The sequence below is a fragment of the Haemorhous mexicanus genome, chromosome 26 (assembly GCF_027477595.1).
Source record: "Haemorhous mexicanus isolate bHaeMex1 chromosome 26, bHaeMex1.pri, whole genome shotgun sequence".
Classification (NCBI taxonomy): Eukaryota; Metazoa; Chordata; class Aves; order Passeriformes; family Fringillidae; genus Haemorhous; species Haemorhous mexicanus.
The window spans coordinates 3,815,461-3,839,953 of NC_082366.1; the positions used below are offsets into that span (position 1 = coordinate 3,815,461).

Below are 24,493 nucleotides of genomic sequence, written 5' to 3' on the forward strand. Positions count from 1 at the left end.
TCAGGGAGGTTGTCACTCTGAGAAAATTAATACCATCTAAAGGTCATTTTTAACCATTTCCATGTTTCCAAGGGAGTGTTCTGTTACTTACTGTTTCACATCATCTGTTTTTAGCACATATATTGCAGCAGTTAGTTGGTAAGTAGAACTTAAGGAATTCTGGGCCAGATCCTCAAGCCATTGCAGGGACTTGAGGCTTTTTTCCAAGTGCAGTGTAAATAGTTCAGACAGGATGATCTACCCTGGAACTTTGTGAAGGTTCTCAGCAGCTGAGGGTGTGATTTAGCCTCTTCAAGTGAGTTGATATTTTTATGATCCCAGTGATAAAAGTTAGATTCACCATTTGTGCAAAACAAGAGTTTTAGAGGGTCAATCAACAGAGTTGTTTTATTTGCACTTTAGTAAACTTTGCTCTCTTGTAATTTACCTGTAGAAAGAAAAAAGGACTGTGTTTTTTCTGCTTCTGCTTTTGTCAGAGAATGATGGCTCTTTGTGACTTACCGTTGCTCAAAGTAAATTTGGTGCAAGTTAAGTGCCTTGTGTAGGAAATTTGGAAATTTTACATCTAAAGAGAACTGGGGTTTCAGCTTCTGAGGGGATTGGGGTTTCAGCTTCTGTCTGCCCAGGGAAGCAGCTGGAGACTGCATTGAAGGGTAAATCTAACAAAACAAACTGAAAACAACAAAAGCGAGAACACCACAAAACCCACCCCACCAAAATCCATCCTTTTTCCCCAAACCCCAAAAGAAATTGTGCATATCACCGCAATTGCTTCAAGTTCTGTCAATGTTAATAGTGATGAACACTGCTTTTTTCTCCCTTGTCTTTCTTTTGCCTCCGTGTGTCTCTGCCTCTCCCATTTGCTCTTTAACTCATTAGAGGTGCCCCAGCTCACTGACCTAAGCTTTGTTGACATAACTGACTCGAGCATCGGCCTGAGGTGGACCCCGTTAAATGCCTCCACCATTATTGGGTACCGCATCACAGTAGTTGCAGCAGGAGAAAGTGTCCCTATTTTTGAAGATTTTGTGGACTCCTCAGTAGGATACTACACAGTGACAGGCTTGGAGCCGGGCATTGATTACGACATCAGTGTAATCACACTCATTAATGGCGGAGAGAGCGCCCCTACCACTCTGACACAGCAAACGGGTGAATTTTGAAAACTTCTGTGTTTTGTGACGTGGATGGTGTCACCGGCTGTCACTGGCTGTTGGGGTGCTGGGGCTTTGTCCAAAGAGGAATTGAGCCCCTCGCTGCGGGGAAGCCAGACAGACCCAGCTGGCTCCTTTCCCCAGATGGCAGCTGGGAATGGATATGGCACTGCTCATTTTTGAATTGGAGGCATTTTAATACCATGAATGACTGCAGACTTGCCAGGCTCATTCACCTTCTGCTGTTCAGATTTCTAGGATCCAGATGGAATCAAGAGCCTGAAACATGAGCTGTGTGCTTGCCAAACTTTAAAACTGTGATTCCTCAAAAGAGGAGTGCTGAAGGGTGGAGCAGATCAGTAGACACCCTCCAGCCTTGACAGCTGTTTGAGCTTCCAGCAGCCCATTTCCATGGTGGCCCCACTCTTTCCACAATGCCCCAAAGGATGCAGATGGACACCACTCCCTGAGTACATGCCAGTGACAGCCATGCCACACCATCAAGGGTTTCAATAGTGCATGAGCTGAAGGAGAGCTGGAAACTGGTTCTTGCATGACATCCTGTTGGGTTTGAAAGTCCTGAGGCTGTAAATCCTTCAACATGAGTAGAAGTAGAGTCATAGGAAATTAGTGATATACCCTCTCCTCTCCTGTGTGTGCATGTATGGATCCTAGATGAGATTACTTTTCCATCTGTAAGCTGCTGTATGGCAACTTTAAACCTCTCTTGGCACCACATCTGTAATACAAAATCCAGCTGCTAGAAGCACATCGGTGAAACTTGCTACCTTGTTTTTAAATTAGCCCCGCAGGATACATTTAACATATCAGGAATTGCCAAGAGGTTAAAGCAGCCTGACAGTAGTGCAGACACATTTTTCTTTTAGCTGTAGTAGAACCAAATGTAGATTAGAAGTCTGTTTGCATGAGTCTGACGCCATAGTCAGTTGTGCATGAGATACTTTCTCTGGTGGTTGATTTCCCTGAGCAGACCTCTTGAGCAATATGAATCTGAGAGCTGAGGTGGGTTTGTTCTTTGCTGTGTAGCTGTGCCTCCTCCCACTGACCTGCGCTTCACAAACGTGGGGCCTGACACCATGAGGGTGACCTGGACTGCCCCGACCTCCATCGTGCTGAGCGGTTTCCTGGTGCGCTACTTCCCTGCCAAGAAGGAGGAAGATGTTGCAGAGGTCACAGTCTCACCCTCAGACAACATGGTCATCCTAACAAGTAAGTGGGTTACCTGCATAAATCAAACACACATGAGAAGCCCCTCATCATAAAATCATAAGATTACTAAGAGAAAAGACCTCCATGGTCATTGAGTCATCAACCCAGCACCACCAAGTGCCAATCCCCACACACCACCTGAACACTTCCAGGGATGATGTCTCCATTTCTGACCAGCCTTTCAGTGAAGAAATTTTTCCTGATATCCAGCCTCAATCTCCCCTAGGGCAGCTTGAGGTCTTGTCTTTTCACTTGTTACCTGGGAGAAAAGACTGACCCCCAACCTTGCTACAGCCTCCTTTCAAGTAGTTGTAGAGGGTGAGAAGGTCCATGTGGCACAAGATGAAGCAAAAAAAAAACATTAAGTGTGGCTGGCCAAATTCTCAGCTGATCTAAAGTGATGTTGCAAGCAGCCTCATAGAAACTCACACCAAATGGGATTTGGCCTCTAGCTTTACCCAAGTTAAAGCCAAACCACAGGCAAGTTTTTTCCTATGAATCCAAGGACAGTGGTGAATCAGGCTGTGAGGCAATTGCATTGATTTGCAGCCTGGTTAGGTATTAACAGTAAATACGTGTTGTTCGCCTGGTTTGCCAGTAATGTCAAGGACTTGCAGTGCAGAGGTTCAGGAGGAGATCAGAATATGCAAAAGGCCATTGCTCCTTTGACTCTGTATGCTCAGACCAGAAAGCACATCCTGTTTTGGAACCTTACAGGACATGGCAGCAAAATGTGGACTGCCATTTTCCAAAAGCTGACATTAATTTTTGGGGCAAAAGCTGTGTTGTATTTATAGTTGGGTTTTTTTGGGTTTGGGTTTTTTTTTTTGTTTTAATCTGAGAATCTGGTTGGTTAAGTGAGAGACAAGCCCTGTTTTCAGAATAAAAACCAAATCTAGAGCTTGTCTGAGTTAGAACAACTGTGTTGGAAATCTTTGGCCCTATTTCAGCTTATATCAGCTAAAGCTTTGGCCTGGTGCATAGATAAACTAGTAGATAGCTAGAATGGACCCTGTAAAAAGGTAATAGCTTCTAGTCAATCTCCACAAACTGATGAAGCAGTGATATAGGATATCATGCTCGTTCAGGCTAAAGCACTGCAAGGAACCATAATGCAACAAAAATAACTGATTTAAACTTTTGATTGTCCTGGAAGCTCAGATCTTCCATCAAGCAACACATGATTGTCTCCTAAGAAACACAGTTAAAATTGTGTCAGTTGATTACCTTCTTGATGTTAGCAAAGAAACATTTGCCCAAAATCCTGTTCTTCAACTCCACAGACCTGCTCCCTGGCACTGAATATCTGGTGAAAGTCTACAGCGTTTCTGAGCAGCATGAGAGCGCACCTTTGTACGGAATCCAGAAAACAGGTACTTGGCTGCTTGTGTGGCTAATGCCCTCCTTTAAGAATTCATTAGTGGGACTTAATTACTTTTTTTTTTTCCCCCTGTGATGATGCCAAGCAGTTTGACTGAGCTCACCCTTGTGTCTCTTGAAACACCCAGGCCTGGATTCCCCCACTGGCCTGGACTTCTCGGATATAACGGCGAACTCCTTCACGGTGCACTGGATCGCTCCCCGTGCCACCATCACGGGCTACAGGATCCGCTACCAGCCCGAGCAGGGCGGGGGCCGGCCCAAGGAGGAGAGGGTGCCCCCCTCCAGGAACTCCATCACCCTCACCAACCTGCTGCCAGGCACTGAGTACGTGGTCAGCATCATCGCTGTCAACGGCAGGGAGGAGAGCCTGCCCTTGATTGGCCAGCAGACAACAGGTGAGCCTGCAGGGAGTGCTGGATTTGGAGTGTCCTCTAGCAAAGCTGTTGCTGTTAAACCACATCTCCCCTGCCAGCTTCACTCATGAGGAAATGCCTGCGTGCTGAGGTAGGGCCTGATTTAGGAAAAGGTGGGAGGACCTTGTTGGAACCCAGGAAATTCCTCTGGCTGCCCTGGAGGACTTGAGCCCCTGCCCAGGGGGCTCAGAGACCTTGGCACAGACCCCTGTGCCTTTGATTTAGCTCTTGGAAAAAACCATTACCAACCTTATATGAAGAATTACAAGCCACGAAAGTTTAAGTAGAATGATAATGAATTTATTGCAGGGTGAAAAAATAGATTTTTAGGGTTTTTAGAATGGGGGTTCAGGGGGCAAGATGGAGGAATCTGGGCTTGTTCAGCCTTTCTCCTTCTTGGCCTCCATCTTCTGCTGTGATGGTGGCACTTTTAGATTGGTTTAGAGTAGAAGCTCACTGTCTAACATAGGTGATAGGTATTGGAAAGTAATTATAAATATTGTACATGTAGTTTTTAGTATAAAAAGATAACACCACCCCGAGGGCAGGCAGAGTGCCTCTGACTGTCTTGCTGAGCAGACCTTGGCAGGACAGGAGAAAGAATTTTATAAATAAGATACAATAAACAACCTTGAGACCGAGAACTGAAGAGCTCTGACTCCTTCTTTGAGCGCTGGGCTGGGAAGAGAGACTTTTTAAATTTTCTTGGGGTCACTCTGACCAGCTAGAGACCCTGAGAGGACCCATGCTGCTTTCAGATGTTTCTAAGGCCAGCAGAACTATTTTCATTAAATCCAGTCCAGTGCCATATGGTTTTTAACCAGATACATCTCTTTGGAGAGGAGTGTGCTCTGAGCCAAAGGACAGACAGACGAGTAGCAGAAGAGCACAGTATAAGTGGAGTGTGTAGCTGATGTACAACTGTGTTTAAATTCCTTCTCAATTCTCTGTTTTTCTAGTATCTGATGTTCCAAGGGACCTGGAAGTCACCCCTACCAGCCCAACCAGCCTCAAGATTTCCTGGGATGCTCCTGCAGTGACAGTTAGATACTACAGGATCACTTATGGTGAAACAGGTGAGGGCAGGCTGGTACAGCTGGTCACAGACCAGAAACTGTTCTGAGGCCATTAGAAAGCAAACAGCAAAGGCACCTTGGGCTGTGGCAGATTTATAGGTGCCTTTTTTAAAAAAGAGCAAATCATATTTTGTCTACCCGAAATAAAGAGTACCTAGAGTGTTCCAGTAATTTTAGAAGTGGTTCTATGTACATGTTTCATTCTTTTCCTCAAAACAATTTGGACCCAACAACCACTGAAATCAACAGGGTCCTGTCTTCAGCTTGATGCATGTAGGACTGTCCTGGTTTTTGTAGAGATTTTAAATGCAGGCTTTACAGGTCCATCACATTTCTTTCTTAACCTACTCTTGCTAGGTGGAAGCAGCCCAGTACAGGAGTTCACAGTGCCTGGCACCGTGTCTACTGCCACCATCACTGGCATCAAGCCTGGTGTTGAGTACACCATCACTGTGTATGCTGTGACTGGCCGTGGAGACAGCCCTGCCAGCAGCAAGCCAGTCACTGTCACCTACAGGACAGGTGAGACCTGATTGAACCAATCAAGGCAAAAACCCCACAGCTTTGTGTTGGCTTTCCCCATAAGTGTGTATTGCTGATCCCTGGTTTCTTTTAGAAGCCATGGGCTTTAGGGCCATCAGTTTCAGTGGAGCTGTGTATCTTGGTGCCACAGCAGGGGTCTGTGGACCTGGAGAAGGGAAACTCTGGAGTCCAGATGGGGATAAAAGCAGTGCTCAACTGCTCACTGCAGAAATCCTGTTGGGCTTTCATAATGTGGGGTCACTGCTGGCTTAATTCCAGTGCTTCACAGTCACATTGTGATCCTGAGGAGACCTAACTTTCTAATGCTGTCTCACTCCTGGTTTGGATATAGCTGAATCCTACTCCTGCTGTAGCTGCAGATAAAGGCATTAAGCAGCCTTTAAAACAACAAAAATCCTCAACTAACATTGATATGAGATCACTCACCCTCACATCATTTTTAAGGCTTTTTTGCTCTGGGCTAGCATGACAGAAAAATAAATAGCAACATGTGTTTTCTCTTCCAAGCAGTGCACAGTAAAATTCAGCCAGGACATGAAAGTGGAGGGAGGGTTTCCTGTACCAACATACTCAGAAAAATTGTTTTTGTTGCCCAGAAATAGACACACCATCCCAGATGCAAGTCACTGATGTCCAGGACAACAGTATCAGCATCAGATGGCTCCCTTCAACATCCCCAGTCACAGGGTATCGGGTGACTGCTAATCCCAAGAATGGACATGGGCCCTCAAAAACAAAAAATGTCCCTGCAGGTAAGAGTCATGTCATCCTTCACTGGATCTGTAAAGAATGCAAGATGTGACCACTAAAATCCTGCTGCATCTGTCTCATCCAGGCAGATTTTTGCCCCAAAAGCTTCATATTTCTTTGACACCACTGTACTGCAGAAGTTTGTTCTTGGCAGCCTCAGTGTGCATAAAAAGCACCTGCATTTCAAAGAAATGTCATTGGATCTTCTAGCATCCAGCAAAACTTGCTCTGAAATCCTTCTGGAGGTCACATAATGTGACCCTTGGTCATGGCATGGGTTCAGTCACATACCCTGCAGGTTTGTAGTGTAGTACCTGTGGAACCTGCCATGTCAGCTCTCAGGAAAACTGCATGTTGTGGGATCAGCAGAGCACTTGGGGATGCTTGTGATGCAGCTGAGCTGATGGTCAGTGTTATCCTAAAAAATGATGAAAGCTTGTCTCCCTGTACCTTGTTCTACCCACTGTGCTAACCTGCCCTTTCAGCTGTGGAGCCTTGGAGCAGGTACAAATGGCAGTTGTGCACTGCCAGAGAAGCATGGTACAATTTAAAGGCAAATTTAATTTGTCAGTCCCACCTTGTTTTAATAACATTTATTCATGGTATGGCTTAGACAGGCCATTCATTCAAGGCTACTTAGAACAGCACAAAGCTGGCCTCATTCTGACTGATGGTGTTCTTTCCTGCCAGATCAAACTCAAGTCACTATTGAAGGTCTGCAGCCCACAGTGGAGTACTTGGTCAGTGTCTTTGCTCAGAATCAGAACGGGGAGAGCCAGCCCTTGGTTCAGACAGCTGTCACCAGTATGTATTTCACTTCATGGGAACAAACACGTGTTTTCTATTGATCTCTGAACCTACCACCACATTTCCAGGGAAAGCAAAAGCCAGGGGCCTGGTCTCCAGGAGAGTGTGAGCTGGTCTGCCCTGTGAGAAGAACTATGCACCTAAGCTGCAGATGCTGGCAAAAATGCAGTCCCTCTGCCTCAAACACTGCCAAAATGCAATTTCCCACCCCCTCAAAGTGCTGCGCTTCTCATTTTCTTTCGCTAAAGCTACAGAGCCTTTTGGGGTTTCATTTGTCATCAGCCAGTCAGTGGATAAAATGTGCCAAGATCTTTGTGTAGAGCTAGGTGGCAAAGGTGATTGCTGTTAAGGGACTGGACTGGGCTTGGGAACATTTGCCCTGTGTGAGGGAGTAAGGGAAACCACTTGGGTTATACTTGGGATGAAGCTCTGCAAAAAAAAAAAATCATCCAGGATTCAGGTGCTGTGTAGAAAACAGTCCTGCTCAGGTCACAGGAGGGACAGAAGAGAGACCTTGTAACTCAGGGATGTGTTTGAGGCAAAATGCTTTTGAGGGATACCTCTGGGGTAGGGATTTGTGTGATTCTTACTTCCCTGCTCAAGCTTGTATTCAAAACCGTGACTCAGCCCCAAACACTGCAGGCAGCAGGAGCTTCTCCAGAGCTTTGCAGAAATGAGTGTAGAGTCCACATTCAAACCAACAAATTCCTGGACAAAAATCACCTTTGCCAACTAGAAAATGCAGAAAAATGAGGACTAATACAACATGGCAAATGAAAAAGATAAAACTTTCTAGAAAAGCATGGTTTTGATCCAATATAAGAATCACATGCTAGATCCTTCCATTTTGTGTAGCAGATGGGTGTATTTCTGTGATAGCCACTCCAGACTTCTGAGGAACAAGGCTCACTTCCCCTACTCTGAGCTCCCACCTTGCCAGGAAATCCTGTGATTGGTTTAATTGGGAGGTGTGCATATCACCCAGTTGCACCTGTGGACATTCCCTGTGCACTCAATACAAAGCTGAAAAGTTTGTCTCTAACTGATTCTACAATATAATATGCTGAGTAATTTTGCTTTCTTGATGAGTGTGTTAATTGGATATTAATTTATGAAAGAAAATAGTGGGATGGATTCTCCTTGGACTGGCACTTAGCACAGCAGCTCACAGTGCAGCATGAACCCAAGCTTACAGAGCCAGGTGGGTTCTCTGGCTGCCTTTGGCACCAGCAACATGGGAGAAATGGCTCTTAGCATTCCCATTTTTTTCTTTCTCTTGTCCCCTTTTAAGGTAGCTTAATGCTACTGGGCTTGTGTGAAAGGAGTTTTGGTGCCAAGGGGACTCAAAAATAGGTGAGGATTGGTGTCCTGGCTGCTTTGAAGGTGGCAATGCAGGTCCTTTTGGTCTCAGCAAAGCCAAGATTGCTTTCCTGCTGCTTGGCACCTGCAAACTCAGGCTTAGGGGTGTAAGCATGTGTGCAAGGTGCAGCACAGAGGAGAATCCAGTGCCCCCCTTGCCACACCAGACTGAAAACTGCTTTGCATGTAATCGAAATGCTTTTTATTTTCCTCACCCACAACCTGCTTTGTATCACTTAACCTCTTCCCATTAATTTGCCTAACAGACATTGACCGCCCTAAAGGACTAACATTCACTGAGGTGGATGTTGATTCCATCAAAATTGCTTGGGAAAGCCCTCAGGGGCAAGTCACCAGGTACAGGGTGACCTACTCAAGCCCTGAGGATGGAATCCATGAGCTATTGCCGGCCCCAGGGGGCGAAGAAGACACTGCTGAGCTGCATGGCCTCAGGCCAGGTTCTGAGTACACTATCAATATCGTTGCCATTTACGATGACATGGAGAGCCTGCCCCTCACTGGGACCCAGTCCACAGGTACAGCTCCCACCACCCCCAGCAGGCCATGGCAGCAGCGGGTTCTGCCCCGAGGGGTAAAGTGTGCTTCCATGTGCAACTGGTGCTCCAGCCCAGGGGATGGGATTGCTCCTGAGGGATGGCTTAGCTGGGGCCAGAGAGCTGCCTGGAGCAGAGTCAGCCTGCATACACATCAGGGAAGACAGGCAAGAGAGCAGGATTGCAGGATCTCCTCCTGAGAGAAAGGAGGGAGGGGTGTCCAGTGGTGTCCTGTCCCTGGTCATGGAGTCTGATCCATGGTGAGCGCTCTCACAACGCTCTTGTCTTGCCTTCAAGGTGTGGGACACCTCAAACACAGGTAGTGACCAACTAGAGAGATGAGGGCAGCTTTCGTGCCCCAGGGACCTTGCTGTGATAGCCAAAGAACAGCAGGAAGGGCTGGCAGATTGCTGAACCCTGAGGTCTCACAGAGCCTGCAGATCTCTAGGCACTGCCCTAGGGACCACAGCCCACTGCATGCCCACACCCTGCACCTCATCACCTCCACAGGAGAGTCCCTTCTGTGCCAGGCTGATCCAGCTGCAATTCCATGCATTGAAAATTCCCTGATGAGAAGGGAAAATTACTGCAAGGAATTAGCTTAATATTGCTTCCAGCAATATGGAATCCATTGCAAGCTTCCAGCACTACCAGGTGGGACTTTATTACAAAGACAGGTAGCACCTGTGTAATAAAGGTCTCCCTTTCACTTGTGGCTGAAAAGTTGGCACTTTAATTCCAGGGGTGGAATAAATTCAGTGGGTCCTAGTGTTCAGATCTGCTTTGCTAAACTGAGGCAGAGTGATGTAATGATGGAACAGTTGGCTGACTACCTGCCAGAAATGCAAATATAATACTTTTTCAAACCCACCCTCTGTGGTTTACCTTTTGAGGGCTGTTCAAAAGTGGATTTGAAATAATTCTATACTTTCTATTGACTCTCATGGGCTTTAGATTGAGCTCTGAGCTAAGCCAGAAGGAAGAATTATCCTGTATTTCCACTTTGTAAAACTGGAAAGCATTGATAGCAATGTGCCATAGTGGGCACTATGCTGAGGTGTATGTTTGCTCTGTTTACAGCCCCAGGCTTACCAACAGTAAGGCAAGAGAATATTTCAATGGACATTCCTTTTTTTGGGAAAGAATTTGTGTGCCAGGATAGTGGATGTGTTAGCTCCTGAACAGGCCCTTGTGTGATGAGCCTTATGGCCACCACAGCTCTGCTTTTCCATTGCCTTGCTCGCTGTGTAAGTGGCTGTAAAATGCTTCCCCTCTCCATTTTGCAGTATTTTTATATCTTCTCTGCAATTCCTGAGCCTGCTTCCTACTTACTTCTGTAAATCATCCATGGTGTTTTGGAAATGAACAGACCGGGGCAAGTGGAGCAGGACTAAACCGTGAGCTGTGTGATGAAAAGCAGAGACTGGGAGAATAATTAAAACAGGCTGGCCTGCTAGAGATTTAAGCACCTTCCCAAGCATTTACCTTATATCACAGCAAATGTCATTACTCACTTAACTTGAGGGTTGAAGCATTGATATCTCCTTATTTCTGCTGCAAAGTGTTTCTGTAGATTTGAGAATCTCCTCCTGAACACCACGTCCCCTTCCCAGGGTGCTTTATGCCTGGGTTTGCACAAGGCACTCCACTTTGCTGGCCTAAACCCATCTCATGTTCAGGAGAGAATACTGTCTTACCCAGCTGTCTTTTTTTAAAGTAACCATGTGCCTGTCTGGATTTTTGCAGCAATTCCACCTCCAACAAACCTGAAGTTTACTCAGGTGACTCCCACCAGTCTCACCATCAACTGGAATGCTCCCAACGTTCGCCTCACTGGCTACAGAGTCAGAGTGAACCCCAAAGAAAAGACTGGTCCTATGAAAGAAATCAACCTTTCTCCAGACAGCACATCTGCAGTCGTGTCTGGCTTGATGGTAACTTTTTTCTTTGTGTTGTGGGAAGGAGATTTTGGAAGAAATTTCAGATTCCTGTGTCAGGAGCTTCGGTTGGAGTAGATCATTACAGCTTCTAAGGGTCTGGCTCTGAAGCTCATGGCAAGTCAGCCTGCAGCTACTCAGCACTGTGGTTTTTTTAAAAGGCAAGTGATTGGCCTGCTGAAGCTGCATTCTACCCCCTTCCTGATCTAGCACAGAGACTGGATGCCTAATCAAATGCAAATTGCCAGGTTCACAATCAGAAGTAACCCAGCAAAATGCTTTTACTCATCTTTCACAAAAGAGGTCAGATAAAGTGATCTGATGCAGAGATTTCAAGCTGTGATATGGGAGCTCTGGCAGTCTATTGCCTATTTTTAAGACATCTGCAAAATATACCTTAAAAATACAAGTCTTTTGTGACTTAGGCTTAAATTTGCTATATAGCCATCTTCTCCACTGGAAGCATTTCAGGAGTTCCTGAACTGGAGAAGGCTGAAAATAACTGCTTTTATGGTTCCTGTGATCTTAAAAAGCTACTGATCTGTTTTTAAGGAGTTTTATGAATCATTTTCAAAAATGAGCCTTAAAAAACATTCTAATCTAAGTGGACCCATGGTCTGATGCAGCCAAGGACAAAACCCCCCATGCTGTTACATTCACAGTTATCTTTTATTCACATTATTTTATTCTTTATCATAGCAAATGGCATCCATTAACCCTGGGAAAAATAGGAGGGAAATTAGAGTTTCTCTGAAGAATCAGCTTTAAAGCACAGGTTCTAAAATGAGGGGTGATAAATAAGCTTCTTCCAGGATTTCTTCTGCTCCTGAGTGTGCACATGTGCAGTGTGTCAGGGTCTATGCCTATTCTTTTATTCCAGCTGGAAATAATTAGAATTATCCCATCAGTCCTTCCCCAATTTATTTTAAGGTTTCATATTTCAGTAAGTGGTGACTGTGAAACATGGCTCCACCAAACACTGGCAGGAATATTTGTCCCCGTGCTGGGTCCTTCTCTTAACGTGGTACAACTCTGTCCATTCTAGGTAGCAACCAAGTATGAAGTGAGTGTGTATGCCCTGAAGGACTCCCTGACCAGCAGACCAGCCCAGGGGGTGGTCACAACCCTTGAAAGTAAGTGGTGACCCTCCCCAGATGATCACTTGGGGCTGTGTGGGTGCAGAGGCTGGGAGCCTGCTCTGTGTCCAGAGTCCTGCTCTGTCCAAAGCTCCATCCCAGGCTGCACCACCCCTGGTGAGATTGCCAGTCCCCCCTGTACTGACAGCACCCTGTCCCTTGTGTGCAGATGTGAGTCCCCCTCGCAGGCCCCGGGTGACAGATGTCACCGAGACCACCATCACCATTACCTGGAGGACCAAGACTGAGACCATCACTGGCTTCCTGGTGGAAGCTGTCCCTGCAGGTGGCCAGAACCCCATTCAGAGGACCATCAGCCCTGAGCTCAGGAGTTACACCATCACTGGTAAGTGAGGGCTTCTGCAGCTCCAGGGTCATATCAGAAGGTACACGGGGTTCTTGTTTTGGGATTGAATATCCTTGGTGAGAAATACTACAGGAGCAAAAGGTGGCAAAAAATATCTGAGGCATCAAGACTAGGCTCCAAGAAGAGGTTATTGAAAGACCTTCTGATGGCCATCTTAGGTGGCTTCCTTTCCTTAGCTAACATTTGTGTTTCAACTTGATTTTAGGCTTGCAGCCTGGCACTGACTACAAGATCTACCTGTACACTCTGAACGAGAACGCACGCAGCTCCCCGGTGGTACTGGATGCCTCCACTGGTAATGATCCTGTCTGAGCTTTTTGCTCATCTTTAACACACAGTAATCACATGTGGCCAGTTTGGAGTTGTCTGTATCTGATCACATTTAATATTCCCTGGCAGTAGGTTTGAGAAGGGTGTCAAGCAGCTGTAGCTCAGGTGAACAATATGTTGGGTTTTTCTGTATTTGACTTGTTAAACCCTTTTGTTTCCACCCAGCTATCGATGCTCCTTCTAACCTGCGCTTCCTCACAACCACGAGCAACTCCCTGCTGGCCACCTGGCAGCCTCCCCGAGCCAAGATCACGGGCTACATCATCAGATATGAGAAACCTGGCTCACCTGTCAAGGAGGTCCTGCCTCGGCCCCGGCCCGGCACCACTGAGGCTACCATTACTGGTAACTCTGTTCTGCCTGGGAGCTCTGCACCTGAAACACTTGAACTTTGAGAGAGAGGGAGGGGGAAGGCCTAATTATAAAATGTGATTATATTTGATGATTAGCTAATAGGTAGAAAATTGTGTTCCTTCATTGTGGTTTCCAGTACTAGAGAAGCACACCTGTCCTACAAACATCTTGCACTTCACTGATCAGAACAACCACATTTGAACAGCCTGGTGCTTGTTTCCACTGTCACCACAGCTGTCCTTCCAAAAAGCCCATATTCCTGGCACCCACCAGTCACATGTGCTTAATATCCCTTATATTTGAGTCCATGATCTCAGCTGACATGGTCAGACTGCAGACTTGCTCTGAGGAACAGGAGGGTGAACTCTGCACTGTCCTGAAAACCTCGGGTGTGAAAGGCACATACCTGATACTGTAGCCATACCCACCTCTCATTCTGCCTTACTTCTCACACATAATCACAAGAGAAAAGCAACTCATAAGTCTAAAATTGTTCTTCCTCCCTCCCTAGGTTTGGAACCTGGCACTGAATACATCATCTACATCATTGCTGTGAAGAACAGTCAGAAGAGTGAACCACTGGTTGGCAGGAAAAGGACAGGTAAAACAAAGCTCTGGATTGTCGTGTGCCAACAGGAGAGAGCTTTCACAGTGTGAAAGACATTGAAGGACACTTGTGGAGGACTGAAATAATGTTTTTAAAAATATCCCATTCACACACAGCTTTTCTTTGAGTCAAATAGGCTTTGTAAGGAGGTTTTCCTTTCTAAGGATGCAGGAGGTACACTTCCAAATTTATATTAATAACACCTGTGTTTGACAGCAGCAGAACAGTGTGCTTGATGCTGGATTCTTGCTTGGGTACCCAATGGATAATTAAATCAGGGTTAACATGACTGTCTAACACTTTGATGGTGTCAAATGCAGATTCCATTCAATTTGTTGCTTGTTGCATTCCTCTTTACTTTGCAACTTTCACAGTACAAGCCTGACCTATAGCAAGCAAAATACCAGCTGGACATCCAGTTGTGATCAAGGAGCAAGTTTCTTCCTGCTCACCAGTGATTCCTCTTAAAATGATAACCTGCAACTATCTCTTGTAATTGTTCCTTCTCAGTCTGAGCAGTGGTGGTGGCTTCTTTGGGTTGCAGTGTTCAAAAGTGTCGCTGAGCCGTATGAAAATTTCACACCAACACACTTCTTATGCCTGTGTGTGAAAGATGCAGAGAGAGAACTTTCCACTGACTTTACAGTCAGTGCAAGGTCATAAAAAGTGTGTTGCATCTTGGGGCAATTGCTAATATTTGATGCTTGGGGTGGTGTAATACAGCTGTTTGATCTGTTGCTTTGCTTGACGAGCTCTAACCTTTCTTTGCCAGATGAGCTCCCCACGCTGATCAGCAGACCACACCCCAACCAGCCCGACATCCTGGACGTGCCTTCCATTGACGAGGGGACCCCTTACCTCACCAACAACAGGTATGACAATGGCAACGGTATCCAACTTCCAGGCTCCTCTGGGCACCCTCAGACTGTGGGACACCAGGGGCAGCAAGTCTTCTTCGAGGAGCACGGCTACCGGCGGCCCGGGCCCACCACAGCCACTCCCCTCAGGCCGGGCTCCAGGCAGGTGCTGCCCAGCGTGGACGAGGCCATCGAGGTGCCAGGCTACCAAGTGCCCATCGTGGTGGAGCCCTCGTACCCGCACGGGCCCCGGCGCAACGACAGCCAGGAGGCCCTGTCCCACACCACCATCTCCTGGAGGCCCCTGCTGGAGAGCTCTGAGTACATCATCTCCTGCCAGCCCGTCAGCCAGGATGAGGACACTCTGCAGGTAACAGGATGTCTCAGCAAGGGGGTGGTGTAGCCTCAGCTGGGGCTCTCAGTGCCTTTGCTGTGCTAAGGGATGTTGGAACCCAAGAAATTCCTCTGGCTGCCCTGGAGGACTGTAGACCCTGTCAGGGGGCTCAGAGACCTTGGCACAGAGCCCTGTGACTTTGATTTTGACCCATGGAAAAAATTACCAACCTTATATGAGGATTTACAAGCCACGAAAGTTTAAGTAGAGTGATAGTGAATTTATCACAGGGTGAAAAACAGATTTTTTTGGGGTTTTTAGAATGGGGGTTCAGGGGGCAAGATGGAGGAATCTGGGCTTGTCCAGCCTTTCTCCTTCTTCTTCTTGGCCTCCATCTTCTGCTGTGATGTTGGCACTTTTAGATTGGTTTAGAGTAGAAGCTCACTGTCTAACATAGGTGACAGGTATTGGGAAGTTATGGTAAATAGTGCACACGTGGTTTTTAGTATAAAAAGCTAACACCACCCCAAGGGCAGCCAGTGTGCCTCTGACTGACCTGCCAGACAGACCTCGGTGGGTTGGAGAAAGAATTCCTCTGTTCTCATTTTCAAGGTTGTTTATTGTTTCTTATCTATAAAATTCTGACTCCTCCTTCGACTGCCAGATGGGAAAAGAGGCTTGTACATATCTCAGAGTCACTCTGACCAGCAGAGATTGAGAGTGGCAGGAATTAGCCTAAAGAGTCTGTTTAACATGTAGCTGAGAACAGGGTGGGTGAAAACCTCCTCATCTCCTTTATGGAAAAGGTTACAGGGTAAAACTGCAAAACCAGAAACCTTGGAAGTGCTGTCAGCAGTGGTGTTTCACCAGGGAAGGGGCAGCAAGCTGAGGGGGAGTTTCAGAGATTGAGGTGCTGCTTCTCCAAGCTACTTGGTTTCCTTGAAATGGCAAAATTAACCCCTTGTGATCCATAGTCCAGAGTGGCCAAGTCTAACTTGGTATTGTCTGAAGTTCTCAGAGTATCTGGGGGGAGTTACATCATGGTACAGAGCAAGGGGTCATCCTAAACACCCTGTCTATCCTATGAGAGAGGTAACAAAGGGTGTTACCACCTTTCTGGTGACCTGGCATTGTCTCTTGTTGCAGTTCAGGGTTCCTGGCACTTCCTCTAGTGCCACACTCAAGGGTCTCACAAGAGGGGCCACCTACAACATCATAGTGGAAGCCCTGAAGGACCACCGGAGACAGAAGGTGCTGGAGGAGGTGGTCACAGTTGGCAATACTGGTAAGGAACAGCCTTAGGGAGCCTGGCTGGACCTGTGCAGCCCCTGCCTCATTCCCCTTACTCAGGGTCACCTACCTGGTGCCCAAGCTTGACAGAAGTTCAGAAAGGAGACTTCTGACAAGGACAGTTCATAGCAGGACACTGGGACAAGTGATTTGTGAGGTCCTCTGGTTTTGGATAACTGACACACACTGGTGGTGGGATGAGAGCTGTCCTGAGCTGCTGTGCAAGCACAGAGAGTGTGTTTGAGGCTGCAGACACACCCCAGGGCAGATCTGGTATTTGCCTGGCTTAAAGGAAGTCTTGTACCTGTCATGGACTGGACCATGAGCTCCTGACCCTGATCATCACACCCAGAACTGGTGGTTGTAAAGCACCCACCAGCCAGGGCACACACCTAAGGTGACCAATCACTGCCCAACAACAGGGTCTGCTCTCCTTCTCCCATCCCCTGCCATGACACAGAACCTGCAGCACCCCAAGAAGGTGCAGCTACCAACCCCCTGCTGTTCCTCAGCATCTTACAGCACATTTTCTCCTAAAAACAGGCAAGAGTCAGTTGTTGCTCACCAGCAGCAAATGCAGAAACTCACACTTGCTTGAAAATTGGCAAATCAAAATGAAAATAGCCTTTGTGTCAGTTTTTTTTTATCGTTCAACTGCTCTGACACATGCAAATGGAAAATAAATCTCTGGGAGCTGGGCTGCTGACAACCATCAAGTATGTGCCCATGGGGTAACTCCATTACTGCCAGGATATTACAAGAAGAAAAACGTGTGTGTTCACTGAAAATCAGTCTGTCTGTCAGCAGCTCCCATTGCTGTGTGTGATGCCTGTTTCTCCTCTTTCTGTTGCAGTGTCTGAAGGATTAAACCAGCCAGCTGAGGACACCTGCTTTGATACTTACACTGGCTCCTTCTATTCCATTGGCGAGGAATGGGAGCGCTTATCTGAAACTGGCTTTAAGCTCTGGTGCCAGTGTTTAGGCTTTGGCAGTGGCCATTTCAGATGTGACTCTTCTAGTGAGTAGCTTGCTGTTAACCATCCCCATCCCCACTCTCCCCCAGCAGCAGTGCCATGTTTGACAGACTCAGCCTGATCCAAACATGATGCAAATGAAGGCAGGGTCTGAAATCCTTAGACCAAAGCATTGTTTTGCATCATGGGAAGTGATGGAAAACTTTGGTTACCTCTGAGCTTTGCAGCTGATCTAGAATTGCCATCAGCACCAATCAGTATGGTATTGATAAGAGACTTTTTTACCTTGCCAGACATGTCTAGGTAATATGGGAAAGTGTGGATTTCAGTGGGTATTACAGCCAGTGCTGGTATTTCAATAAATCTGGTTTGCATTGCAGGCAGCCTTTGCAAAGCAGCTTGCAAAACCAGTTTTCTAATTTTTCTAACACTTCTGCCCAGGGCATTAAGTTTCATTCTTTGCAGAACTGTGTGGTTTACACGGGGAAAAAAAATCCAACTTGACACAAGAGAATGGAACAAAAGTCTGTGATTGAGCAGTTTAACACAATGCATACCCAGCTAATTGAAATTAGGCTTTTAAATTGAGGAATAAGCTCAGCAGAGAGAGTATTTCTGCAATTTGCATAGATTCAGAGGAGTCTATGTAAAGACACTTAATTTTACAGGAAAAGATGCTTATTTTACAGGATTAATATTTATATTTCATTATTTGATACACATGGCTTACCCATGGTGTCTTGTGAGATTGTGGTAAATTTTATGCTGGGTATTTGCACAAAAAAGAGCATTTAAATATTTTTCTCTCCTTTCCTGCCCCACATCTATTAAATTCCTTTTCATTTTTCATCTCCTGTGAACCAAACCTCCTCTCCCCACTCTTTGTCACATCCTACTCTTTTCCCAAGAGCCTCTACACATTTTCCAGAGCTGAAACAGCCTTCAGCAGTTCAAAACTTCAGGAGCTGAACCCATTTTCTCCTTGGGACTTAGATGAGCTGAGAAGATTCTTTCTCCTGCCTTTCCTGAGACAATGCCAAGCACTTTTCCTCCTGCTGCATGTGGGATAACTCCTAATTCTTGTTCCCCTGCCTTCTCCAGAGTGGTGCCACGACAATGGAGTTAACTACAAGATTGGGGAGAAGTGGGACAGGCAAGGGGAGAATGGCCAGATGATGAGCTGCACCTGCCTTGGGAATGGAAAAGGAGAATTCAAGTGTGAACCCCGTAAGTGTCTTTGTGCTTAGTCTGAGCTCTCCTGCAGCAAGTCTCAGCATCTCAGCTCTCTCCTGCCAGGGGGACAAGCAGATTATCAGTGTGTCTGGTTCAGGTGAACTGGTGACAGCTTCAGTCTGTTCTCACAAGAGATGAAGGCATAAATCTCACATTCCAGAGCTTGAAAAGAAAACCTTTTGTTAGCTCAGGTCACAGCACACTGAGCACCTGTGTGCCTCTGGCCCTGGAGCTGCACACCAGGGACTTGTCACTGTCTCAGAGGGGTGGATTGCTCCAGCTGGACTTTCCTGCAGGGCCTGCTGCCTCAGGCTCCTCTGGCTTCACCCTGTGACTCAAACTGCATTGCTCATGTCAGGAGAATACCCCCCTGCTGTAGGTTAAAGTGTCTGGAGAGCTGTGAGCATTCTGATGTCCCTGCCAGCCAGGGAGCCTCTGCTCAGACAAGGGGAGCACACTTCCCCAGGGGCTCCCTGCTGCTCACCAGGCTGCTTTGGGACTGCCTAAAGCCAAACCCAGGCCCTGCAGCTGAGCTTTGTCTGTGCCTCCACAGATGAGACCACGTGCTATGACGATGGGAAGATGTACCACGTCGGGGAGCAGTGGCAGAAGGAGTACTTTGGGGCCATCTGCTCTTGCACTTGTTATGGAGGACAGCAGGTAAGCAGGAGGGAGGTGTTGGACACAGGGGAGGCTGTGCTGGGCTGCACTTAGCACACTGCTGGGTTTCAGGTCGTGGAAGGGGCCAAATAAGGAGAAAAGTAATTAGGAGAGCTGCATTACTTGCATTGGTGCCTGTCTGGTGTAACACAGGAGCAGCCTCATTGGTGCTGGTGGCTCTAGCCTCATGTATGAATGATAATGAATCAATGGCTTTAAGCTGAAGGAGAGTAGATGTAGATTGGATATCAGGGAGGAGTTCTTCCCTGTGGGGGTGCTGAGGCCCTGGCACAGGGTGCCCAGAGAAGGTGTGGGTACCCCTGAATCCCTGGAAATGTCTGAGGCCAGGTTGGATGGGGCTTGGAGCAGCCTGGGATGGTGGAAGGTGCCCCTGCTCACAGCAGGGGAGTGGGATGGGATGAGCTTTAGGCACTGGGTTCTGTGAGCCCTGGCAGCTCCTTGGCCAGGCACCGACAGCCCCATTTGTCCCCCAGGGCTGGCGCTGTGACAACTGCCGCAGGCCCAGCGTGGAGGTGGCCCCCGAAGGCTCTGCTGGCCACACCTACACACAGTTCACACAGAGGTACCACCAGGCCACCAACACTGTGAGTACAGCTTTCCTTCTCTGCCCCGTGAGTCTGGCACAGGCGGCGGGGTCGCTGCAGGGCTCGAGCAGCTGCGGGTTGGTGCTCCCCCAGTAGTGCATGGCAGCCCCAGGACACACACACCTGCTTGAGCTCACCCCCACACACACAGTCCCAGCAGGGCCTCGATGCATGCTCTGAGGCAGTAGTGCATGGAGTGGTTTCCAGCTGTGTGCTTGGTGCTGGGAAACAGCCCCAGGCGCTGCCGGCAGCTCCCAGCACAAAGCTCAGCCAGGACAGAGCTCTAACTGATTTGATTTCCTTCCCTCCCGACAGAACGTCAACTGCCCCATTGAGTGTTTCATGCCCCTAGATGTACAGGCAGACACACAACATCCACGGGGAAAGTAACATCCAGCGAGACTGCTTGCGGCCATGGCAACAGACAAACCAAAGTGTAAACCCCTCTGTGCCACGATTACCATCCAAACTGGAGTGATGCTAGCACAAGTGCATCTAGTGAGAATGGCCCCCTGCTCTGGAGCCATTTTCCCAGCTTAAGCTCAACTCACAGCTTCTCCAAGCGCCACTCTTGGAGTGTTTCAGACTTTTCTCATGATTGATAGCGATTGTCTTGGTTTTGCTCAAAGGGTTGAATTCCAGTCAATATTTTCAAATTTAAAGAGGGCAAGGAAAAAAAAAAAAGGGGGGAGGAGGGGAGAGGTTGTGAATCACAAATCTGGTGGGGGAATCAAAATACTGATGGGGAGGGAGGGTGTAGAAATTCAAGGTTCCCGTGCTATGCAAGAACATTTGAGTACAGCAATACTGAGGTTTAGGGATAGGAAAGTCCACCAAACACTTCTGCTTTCACATAAGCGTGCAGCCAGCAATAAGATAGGAACAGCAAATCCAATCACTGTGATATTTAAAATATGCACAGTCCTAATTCTTTCTTGATGATCCTAGTATTTTTCTAGCTGTATCTTTATATCTCATACTGTTATTTATCAGTTTTGTTCCCCTGACCTTCAAGTGTTTTTATATGGGAATAAAATGTATGGAAGACACTTAGTATGCAGTTGACAAAAGAGGAATTTGGTGTAATTATGATCAGTGATTATTTTTATACTGTAAGTGCCAAAGCTTTACTACTGTGGAAGAGGAAAAAAAAAAACCAACTCTTTTAATAAAAAGATTTACAAACCAGACATATAGTTTAAGTGATTCTCTTTGCTGCCGTGGAATTTAGGATGAAGATGATTATTCTCAGCTGGATTATTCTGAGGTGGATAATTCTGAGCGGGATGATTCAGAGCTGGAGTAACACGAGATGGAACAAACATCCCCAAGAAGAGTGAAGTAAACCTGGAGAGAATATTGGTAGAGCAGTTTGTTAATGAAAGGCTTCCAGCTGCACCCCTGCCCCCGTAGAGCACAGACAGTGGTAGGTATGGCACGGGCAGGAGGCACAGGCTTGCTTTGGGGCAACAGGGGAAGGGAGGGAAAGGCAAACAGCCCCTGCTTTGCACATGAGCTGAGCTAGAGCTGGCTCCATAGCTAGAATTCAATAAGCTTTCAGTGGCTGAGGTGCCAGAATTAGGGTCCAAACCTGTGAATTTCAATGTTTCCAAAGCTTCAAAACCCAGCAGGAGACAGGCACCAGCTGGGTCTAAGCCTGGCTGTTAAAGGCACAGGCCCCTTTCTTGTCTCCTGTCCTTCTACCTCATGGTGGGGAGGGAGGTAAACAAAATGTTCCTCACAACCCTTTGGATGAGAGTGAACCAAGCCAGCAGTGAAGTCCCTTTGCTTGCTCTGCCAGGACCTGCCCAGCCTTTGCAAAGGCAGAACAGGCCAGGTCCTGTCAGGATTGCTGAGCCCCCTCCCCTGGGCTGCACACGCACTGTACTGCTCCAGTCCCTGGCATTCTGAGCACCCAATAAAGCATCACATGAAAACTCCATCTGGCTTCTTGACATGTGGCAGCTGCCAGCAGGGATTGCTACCTCCAGAGCACCCCAGACCTCTGCAGAGAAGGATGGCTGCAGCAGCAGTCAGTTCTACCCCACCAGTACTCCCAAGCCAAACATGTCCCCAAAAACACCTGAGAACTGAAACTGGCCTAGACAGACACAGAGGAGTCATTTCCCATTAAACCAGACTGGTTTTCCCAAGTGAGGGCTACAGCTTTTGGACCAGAGAACAACTCTGCAATGATCCTCTCACTTTGTCACTAAATAATTCACCAACACACTGAAGAGGAGTCAGAGCCCACCTCCTCTCCTCTGGCACATCTCTTGTGGCAGCAAACATCTCCCCTGCCCACAGGGAGCATTTCAAGATAAAATCATTTAAACAGCACTTTTCCCCAAGCTCCCTGTAGAGGTTTGGCTGTGCCTTAGAGCACACAGTGCTCACAGCCATGCAGAATTTAAGCCCTTGGCAGTTCTTTTCCAAAGCAGGAGCCACATCTGCCCAGGGCTTGTCTGCTCAGCTTTGGGTAGAGCCCAGGAACAACCAGAGTCAGGGCTCTGTACTCCGGGGAAAAGTGCCTTGGTGGCTGAAGAAGAAAATAAAACCCCTCTGTTACTGCCTGCCAAGGCCCAGAATGATTCCTCCCTGCTCTCTGTTCACATTTTGGGAGCTGTGGTCCTGCCAGCACAGCACCTGCCAGGGGCAAGGTGCCACAGGTGACAGTGCAAATCCCAGCCTGGCAGCAGCTGCTCCTCAGGACACACCAGCTGAAGGGACATGCCCTACATTCCCTTCCCTCTGGGAAATGACACCAAGCACAGCTCAGTCTGCTTTTAATCCCTGAAGCATCCAAGGCAGAAGCAGATCAGGAGGCCTCAGGAGGGACACCTTGAGACCACCACAGCCCTTTTCTACTCCCACAGCTTCAGGGGAAGCTCCTTCAGGGGGAATGTGCCAGGCTGGTGGAAATTGTCACTGCAGCCCAGGGGACAAACCATCCCCAGAGACGTTCCTGTGAAGTCACCTCACACCTGGAACCAAACCAGAGATTTTTATCAACCTTTATCCACTCAAGTGAGGCAGGATCGTCAAGAGCTCTTGTTTGGGACATTAAACAATCCAACTTCCCCCCTCTGACAACTCCTGCCTGTCCTTTAACCTTACCACAGGCACAGCAGGAGGCAAAACCATCCCTCTGCAGGTGCTGAGCTGATGTGTACAAGTCATGCAGCACAAGTAAGGCAGCAGGCAGCTCCTCCAGGGGTATCAGCTGAGGCAGACATTTCCTATCTCCTGCAGATCTCACCTGGAAGATCAGTACCTATTAACTGCCTTCAGTGAAACAAACAGTGCCCCAAGGACAGCAAAGAAAGGATCAGGGGAATCCACAGAACAGGAGCTGCCAGGTTCTCACTGCCAGCCTCTGTTTTAGCCAATGCTGCAGAAGATGCAGGTCAAGAATGCACAGGGGGATCCCCTGGAGAACCCCACAGCAGGGTCTGTGCCAGCTGCAGCCACAACAGCAGGACACAGAAGACATGTAAGGAACATTGTGGGCTCTCCTCTGTGGAAGGGTCCCAAACCCCAACTTTTAAAGTAAAACTCCAAGCAATGACAATTTACTGGAAGCAACAGCACAGAAAACAGTCAGAGGCCAGGGCTGGGGTTAGCACAGCAAAGGGGCCAGCCAGGAAGAAATGGACATTTTTTATTTTGGATTGCAGTCTTAATCCATGCCAAAAGAGTAGAATGCTCTCTACCCTGTCCTGTCTCATCCAGTGACTTGGAAATAATCCACTGTAGAGATCAGAAATGACAAAGTGATCCACTGTAGAGATCAGAAAAGAGAGGAGTGTGCTCCCTTTCAGGCTGGAGCAAGGGCAGAAGGAATAACAGTGTTAAAGGGAAACCAGTGTGTGGATTATGGTACCTTAAATAGCTCTCCTAGGAAGTGTCTCTCTGCTTTGCTCCATTTGAACCAGACTGGATCAAACAATCAGGTAAAACAAAGGCATGGCCACAATCACAGCAAGTCAGCAGCACACCCCAAATTTCCCCTCTCCCAGGTCCATCTCCCATCTGGGCAGCCCTGCTTGAGCCAAGGGCACACTGCACACTCCCTGCTCTGCTCCAGCTGAGAGCTGAGCCCACAGGAGTGTTCATTGAAAAACTCTGGGCTGCTCCTGGGCAAAACTGAACAGATTTTATACAATGGAAACAAAAAGAGAAAATCCCTTTGGAACAGGGGCAGTGATTGCCAGCAAAAATGTGTCTGGGCTCATCCTGCACTTCTCTCACTGTGCTCCACATTTTCACTTTGCTTTTTCCCAAATTTAAATTCAAATCTGCTTAATGCAAACTGCAGACAGCAGAGAAGGGAAGTGGCTCCAGACTCCAGACCCTCCCCCCTTCCAGCCAGTGAACTCTGCTCTGCTCCCACTCTGGGGACAGGCCTGAAAATGGGTCTGCTTTGGAGAAAGCACTGCCAAAGCACAGAGTGCTGGGCAGGATTCAGAGCACCAAACCCCAGAGTGCCTCGTGCAAAGGAGCTGCTCCCCTCTCCTCCCAGGGAAGAGAACAATGGATT

At 47.6% G+C, this 24,493-nt stretch overlaps 1 protein-coding gene across 7 annotated transcripts in view; it reads left to right on the forward strand.

Annotated features, from left to right (window-relative positions):
• Window positions 1-21,893, forward strand: part of FN1 (fibronectin 1) — a 53,086-nt gene extending 31,193 nt beyond the window's left edge. The window contains exons 25-47 of one of the 7 annotated variants that reach the window (XM_059868207.1): window positions 880-1,152; window positions 2,202-2,384; window positions 3,668-3,757; window positions 3,893-4,162; window positions 5,140-5,256; window positions 5,614-5,778; window positions 6,396-6,551; window positions 7,240-7,353; window positions 8,982-9,251; window positions 11,016-11,203; window positions 12,252-12,339; window positions 12,512-12,688; window positions 12,915-13,004; window positions 13,205-13,384; window positions 13,905-13,994; window positions 14,773-14,872; window positions 15,008-15,227; window positions 16,338-16,476; window positions 17,335-17,499; window positions 18,557-18,682; window positions 19,242-19,348; window positions 19,843-19,953; window positions 20,269-21,143. In XM_059868207.1, the coding sequence (XP_059724190.1) occupies window positions 880-1,152; window positions 2,202-2,384; window positions 3,668-3,757; window positions 3,893-4,162; window positions 5,140-5,256; window positions 5,614-5,778; window positions 6,396-6,551; window positions 7,240-7,353; window positions 8,982-9,251; window positions 11,016-11,203; window positions 12,252-12,339; window positions 12,512-12,688; window positions 12,915-13,004; window positions 13,205-13,384; window positions 13,905-13,994; window positions 14,773-14,872; window positions 15,008-15,227; window positions 16,338-16,476; window positions 17,335-17,499; window positions 18,557-18,682; window positions 19,242-19,348; window positions 19,843-19,953; window positions 20,269-20,343 (3,494 nt within the window). In that variant the 3' untranslated portion in view covers window positions 20,344-21,143. Of the gene's footprint in view, window positions 1-879; window positions 1,153-2,201; window positions 2,385-3,667; window positions 3,758-3,892; window positions 4,163-5,139; window positions 5,257-5,613; window positions 5,779-6,395; window positions 6,552-7,239; window positions 7,354-8,981; window positions 9,252-11,015; window positions 11,204-12,251; window positions 12,340-12,511; window positions 12,689-12,914; window positions 13,005-13,204; window positions 13,385-13,904; window positions 13,995-14,772; window positions 15,228-16,337; window positions 16,477-17,334; window positions 17,500-18,556; window positions 18,683-19,241; window positions 19,349-19,842; window positions 19,954-20,268; window positions 21,144-21,184 lie in introns of those variants that run through there. The other 6 variants (XM_059868205.1, XM_059868204.1, XM_059868206.1 and 3 more) reach the window with 6 other exon arrangements.
• Window positions 21,894-24,493: the final 2,600 nt, after the last annotated feature.